The sequence below is a fragment of the Nicotiana tabacum genome, chromosome 19, assembly GCF_000715075.1.
Source record: "Nicotiana tabacum cultivar K326 chromosome 19, ASM71507v2, whole genome shotgun sequence".
NCBI lineage: Eukaryota > Viridiplantae > Streptophyta > Magnoliopsida > Solanales > Solanaceae > Nicotiana > Nicotiana tabacum.
Window position 1 is genome coordinate 134550063 of NC_134098.1, and position 6666 is coordinate 134556728.

The 6666-nt window shown below is 35.4% G+C and overlaps 1 protein-coding gene across 1 annotated transcript; it reads left to right on the forward strand.

Moving 5' to 3' along the window:
- The first annotated feature begins 2241 nt into the window (after positions 1–2241).
- Positions 2242–6448, forward strand: LOC107817827 (serine/threonine-protein kinase SAPK7). The gene is made up of 9 exons (XM_016643711.2): positions 2242–2989; positions 3114–3188; positions 3318–3419; positions 3609–3662; positions 3843–3935; positions 4028–4120; positions 4462–4566; positions 4649–4747; positions 5793–6448. The coding sequence occupies exons 1-9, from the start codon at positions 2870–2872 to the stop codon at positions 6117–6119; spliced, it is 1068 nt and encodes a 355-aa protein (XP_016499197.1). The 5' UTR covers positions 2242–2869; the 3' UTR covers positions 6120–6448.
- Positions 6449–6666: the final 218 nt, after the last annotated feature.

Genomic DNA, 6666 nt, shown 5'->3' on the forward strand with positions numbered 1-6666 from the left:
GAAGCACCCGATAACGCCTGCTTCAGCCAGGTCATAACCTTATCCTGTCGTTTGAGATGGCCTAGAATGGACTCATGTTGCTCCTGCAGGACCCTTACCGCTTCGACGATGTGCTCCTCTTCAGCATCATCAGGAGTCGCTTCTCGAACATGTCGCGGGTACCGCCTGTTGTGGACTGGTGTGGCCTCGTTCCCCTCACTGCGGGTATCACTGATTTGAATCCTCGTGTTGAGGCTAGTTTTCTTGGGCCTCAAGGTTGTGTGTGCGTTAACACCAATATCTGCCATTTTCTATGATTCTTTTGCTAAGAACAAATAATCAAACACGTTAGTAAAAGAGACAAGGACCAACTTAATTACACAATTGTCTAGGCCCCACATTGGGCGCCAAACTGTTTACCCGTAAAATGGTACAGTTGAATTTATACGTGATTTATAGACAAGTGAATTAATTTGGTCCTGAAATAATAGATGAATTAGATAAAAATACAATACTTAGCCTTGAGATGGAGATAAAATAGAAGAAATAATAATTCCGGGAGCAGGGTTCCCGGGCACAACAACAATGATATCAAAAAATAAGAAGATAAATTATATTAAGCTTTGAATAGAGTGTAGCGTATATTTGCCGGAAAACTCATGTCTCCTCAACAATGATAATAGAGCTCACTGTTTATACATGTACCTAGGGAACAAGGTCCTAGGATCAAGTCCATCTTTAATGTCAATTATGGGGGCCATTAAAAAATGTGTAACGGCAAGTAGTGAATGTCATATTTCTTGTAACGGGCAGTGTACTTAATGCTGTAGAATATTCCTCATTAAATGCTATCGGGTGGCAGACATTTATTTCATCTTTATGAGTATCGTTCTCTCCGGTAACAGACAGGATCGTTGCCTTCGATTTCAGCTATCTTCTGTTTTCGGTTCTACGTGTCACTTTCTCATGCGATCATTTAATATAAACATATTTTACCCTAAGCAGATTTATTAGTGAAGAGTTTTCTTATATTAAAAAAACATGGAAAAGAGCCAGGCAAGGTGAAAACAATTACTCAAAAGGGAAAGAAAAAAAAAACGTTAAGCAAATGATTTAATATTCCTTCTTATTGGCAATGATTTAAGAGCTATGGGTTTCAGTAAAAATTCTTGATGTGTTTCCAGTTGTCTCCTTAAATAACTCTAATCTTACTTTTAATTTTTAGTTGAAATTCTCGATTGCATGAAAAATCACTCAACAGCAACAGGTTCGGCGGAACTAGTCTTTACTCTACAGGTTCGGCGAAATCCATTTTTTTATTTAAAATTTTTATTTGTCTTAAAAAAATTATTAAATATATATGAATTAGTAGCGTAGAACCGATTAGGCGTTTGAATTGATTGAAACTAAAAAAAAGAGTTTTGAACTTGTACTGAAAGATAGTTTTTAAAAATTAAAATTGTGTTTAAATATATATTTTACTTGAAAAAATATTAAACTTTTATGAGTAAAAGATAAATTTTAACCAAAAAATAGCTTTTGAAACTCGAATTTTCTTTTAAACTGATCAAGTTCCATAAAGAAATAATATTTTAATTTCTTTTTTAAAAGTAAAGAAAATTCTATATTAGGCAAGTAACTTGAAAAAACTAAAATTTTTGGATCCGCCTCCAATGGTCGGCGTGTCTATATTTGCATAACGTAATGGGTGTTTGGACATAAGAATTGTAAATTTTCGGAAAAAGTGAAAAACAATTCAAGTGAAAATGGTATTTGAAAATTAGAGTTAGTTTTGGACATGAATATAATTTTGGATTGTGTTTGAATTTTTGTGAGTGATTTGAGTGAAAATTTTAAAAAATAATTTTTTGGAGTTTTTTAAATTTTTGAAAAATTTCAAAATTAATTTTCAAGTGAAAATTGGAAATTTTATGATCAAATTGATTTCGAAAAAAGTGAAAAAATTTCGAAAAAAAAAAAAAAATCATGGCCAAACGGGCTTAAAAACTAGGGACAAAAGTTAAACATCAATAACATTTATGAACATCAATCCTGACCGTTCAAATGAGAAAGAAAATGGACTGGATTGGATTGGGCCAGAATTTAAAATTTTGGACTGTGACATCACACTGTTGCCACCGCTTCACTGATCTTGACCCAAATCGACCGACAAAATTCATATCCTTGAAACCTTAAAGTTCGCCCGCAGTTTTTGAAGAAATATAATACTAGTACTTCAATAAATCCATTATTTAAGAAAAATAAACGTAAAATATGTTCTTACGTTACTACTATAAATAGACAGTCTCACAAAGATACACTTCCATAAAATAGACTTTTGACACTTGAGCTTTCAATAATATATTCTTTATTCCCCTTCACTTTTTCTCTCTCACAATTTCACACTTCAATGCACTTCTGTCCCTGTTATTCCCTAGAATACACACACACTAGTGGATTCCTTGCTTTAGCTTCAAATTTCTGCTAATTAATCTTTTTCTTTTCTTTTTCTCTCCTTTTTTCTCCACCTCAATTTCGTTTTAGCCCGATTCAAAGACCTCCCAATTTCCCATTCTTCTTTTGTCTCATGAAACCCTAATTCTTCTAAAATTCACAGATTTTCAAATGCCATATTGTAATTCAGCTTAGAGGTGTTGAATTTAGGTTGTCTGTGGAGCTGGAATTTTGGGGAAACCTGGGAATTTTATAAATTCCTTTAAAAATTGATCCTTTTTGTGTTAAATTTAAAACCTTAATTTCCAAATTTGGTATCTGTCATCAGGATTTGGCTTTGTTTGGAGTTTGAAAGGGTTTGCTTAATTTGTGGTTATAAGTTAAGGGATTTTGTAGTTTATTTTAATATATAGTGAACTTTGTGAAGGATAAGAAAATGGATAAATACGAGCTTGTGAAAGATATAGGGTCAGGGAATTTTGGTGTGGCAAGGCTTATGAGGCACAAGGAAACCAAAGAGCTTGTGGCAATGAAATACATTGAGAGAGGACATAAGGTTTGCATCATTACTGTCTTTTATCATCAAATCAATTATTTTTTTCCCCTAATTATCAGTTAAACATGTAATTAGCAATATCATCCAAGGTTCTATAATGTTGAGATGTCACATTTTGTTATAGATTGATGAGAATGTAGCAAGGGAGATCATTAATCATAAATCACTTCGACATCCAAACATAATTCGATTCAAGGAGGCAAGTTTGTGTGCTTATGTTTTATTATTCTGCAATGCCCTATTGATAATATTGGTTTGTTTTGAAAATGGCAAGAAAAGCTAAGGAATAGCTGGCCTAATTGTTGTGCATTTGTTTTGTGAGATACAGGTGTTAGTGACTCCCACTCATCTTGCCATTGTTATGGAATATGCAGCTGGTGGAGAACTGTTTGAGCGCATTTGCAATGCAGGAAGGTTTAGTGAAGATGAGGTATATTATAAAATTTTAACTGTGTCAATAATCAGTCTCACATAGACTACCATATAGAAGGATTCTGAAGGATAAAGAAATGGTAATGAAGTCTATGATTTTAAAAGGTCACATTTCTGTGATTTTAAGAGCCTTGGTTCACTATCTTCAATGCTTGTCTCATTTGGTTTCTTGCTGCTGTCACTTCAGGCTAGATACTTTTTCCAGCAGCTTATTTCAGGAGTCCACTACTGTCACAACATGGTAAGAAACTTACAAGAATTTACAAAACAAAAAAAAAGAAAAACTTTCTCTATGTGTGAACATATGAACAGAAATTTAGATACATCTTAGGCCTGGACTTATGTGTATAAGTTTTATTCCAAATGCCATCTTTTTATTTAAGGGAGCTTAATCTTCTTCAAACTTCCATTGCCTCTGCAGCAAATATGCCATAGAGATTTGAAGCTGGAGAATACCCTTCTTGATGGAAGTCCAGCTCCACGCTTGAAGATATGTGATTTTGGATACTCAAAGGTTGGTGATGTTCTGGTGTTTGGTGGCTATAGACTTATGTTATCTCCCTTGAAAGTGCTAAGATGCTCATAGTTTTCTTCCCGCAATCGCAGTCGTCGCTGTTGCATTCAAGACCAAAATCAACTGTTGGGACTCCAGCTTATATTGCTCCAGAGGTCCTATCTAGAAGAGAATATGATGGCAAGGTATCTGTGTACTTACTTTTGTGATCTTTTACATTTGGTGGAGAGGCATTACGCAAATGATTTTTGTTTGGCCTCCATCTGTGTGGAGCTGCATTTGCATCCATAGGAGCAATGTGTAATATATGGTCTTTATTTCTCTTCCTCTTATGAGTAATTAAGAAACCACTATAACTGGTTGCTCTGTGACTTGTTGAATTTACAGGTGATGCTCCCAAAAGTTGCGTAAATTACATCTTATTTACACCCTCCACCATTCTTTCCCTAAAGAGTGAAGTTTTTCTTTTTTTTTTGTTACTAATCATTATTCTTAGGCCGTGAAGTTCTGTTTGTGATCATTTCAGCTGGCTGATGTTTGGTCATGCGGGGTGACACTTTATGTGATGCTGGTTGGGGCATACCCTTTTGAAGATCAGGAGGATCCGAAGAATTTTAGGAAAACTATTCAAGTGAGTCTTTTAATTCTTCACATATCCAAAGCACTTATGTGATGTTTAGTCTTTTAATTTGGCTTGATGTTTCTCTTTCCAGCGAATAATGGCGGTACAGTACAAGATTCCCGACTATGTTCACATATCGCAAGATTGTAGGCACCTTCTCTCTCGGATATTTGTTGCCAATCCAGCAAGGGTATGTCTTTGTTGGGTGTGTTCTAGTGGAAGTTTACTTGAATTCTTAGTGGGCTAACAATCTGATACAGATGTTACCTATTTAATGCATCATTTGTTGTCACCAATGGGGTCTATACACTTGGCTTTTGGCGCCCTATTCTTCCTATTTCAGCCGCCATGCCCATTCGATAGATTATCCTCCAATAGGTCATCATGGTTACAATTTTGTAAGATGAAATTACGTATCTCAAATTGCCCATTTATCTAAAAAGATTTCCTGAATCGCCTCACCTGAACCAAATCGCTGAACTTTAATATGATGGGAAATCATTTCATCCTTCCAACACTATTCTTTACTGGAACTGAGCTTCACCCCTAGTCTCAGTACCCTTCCACCGTGGGAGTGAGTCATAGTTGCTCATTTAGATAACGGCAATTAGACAATCTTTTTCGATGGTTCTTGTCAGGGCACCGTGTTGTTTGATACTCCAACTAAGCTTTTGAGTTAATGTCCAAAGGTACCACAATTTAAGCAGTGGTGTTTAGTCTGTCAGATCCCATCATACTTACCTGCTTTATTCTTATAGTTCTGTTTTCCCAAAAAGGATTGATGTTTTCTTCAAATAGTGTGTGTCCAACAAGAAAACAAATGGAAGCTGGGGATAGCCTTTGTTCCCTTAATCCAGATAATTCTACTGTATGAAGGATTCCTTGTAAGTATCTTGGCTTCTCTTTCGAAAGGAGGGAAATACTGTGACATCTCAGTTTAATTGTTATTTGTATTTTTCTGTAGTGTTTCTATGATTGTATGGCAGAAGTATTTGCGATTTTAGCCTCGAAAAACCTGAATCTACATCTACTTGCTTATCCGTTCAATTTTTCAACATCATAAAGAGTGTAAGGAATGATAAATCAGAAAGTATATGCGCTTACTATGAATTATCACCTTTCATCTTTGTGCGCCCTATTTTCTAACCAAATTGTAGAAAAATGAAAATGAAAAATTAGAACAGATTTGAAGTAGGAGATCATGGCTTGTCTAATGAATAGGTTTGTTTTTGCAGAGGATCACAATCAAAGAAATCAAATCCCATCCATGGTTTTTGAAGAATTTGCCTAGGGAATTAACAGAAGCAGCACAGGCAGCTTATTATCGAAAAGAAAACCCAACATTTTCGCTTCAGAGTGTTGAGGAGATCATGAAAATTGTGGAAGAGGCAAAGACTCCCGCTCCAGCTTCCCGTTCAGTCTCAGGTTTTGGTTGGGGAGGAGAAGAAGAAGAAGAGAAGGAAGGAGATGTAGAAGAAGAGGAAGAGGGGGAAGAAGAAGAAGACGAATATGAAAAGCAAGTGAAGCAGGCACATGAAAGCGGAGAAGTTCGTCTCACCTAAGTGTAAATTATCAGCTTTGCTCGTAGAAAACTTGGACAAACACCTTGGCCTATTTTATCTTTTTTGGCTTGTGAAAGACTATAGCTTTTGGCATTTCATGATTGTGTAGAAGTTGTTTCACCTAGGCCTTACATTATGTTCTTTTTGCTTGTGGAAGGTGTGGGGCATTTCATGGTTGTGTAAAATTTGTCTCTTTCTTGCTGTGTGGAATTCAAGAAGTCTGTAAAAATTTCTGAGTTTTATGGTAAGGATGCTTGTCAATTATATTACCATGAGACAAAGGAAATGGTGCACTGAAGTTGAAACTCGAATGAGCTTAAGTTGCAGCCTACATTTTGCAGTGAGCCTTAGTTCAATTTACAGGAGATTTTGGTGAGTTTTGTTGTATGCATCTTAGACACTTTCTATAAGATTTTGTATATATGGTCTTGGTGATCTTTCGATCGTAAAAATAGGTTTATGTGTTTAGCTTATAACTATACCAAGTAAACTGACTGTTTTTATTTTAATTTTTAAAAATAGATTTATTGGGAGCTTATAGTGATAC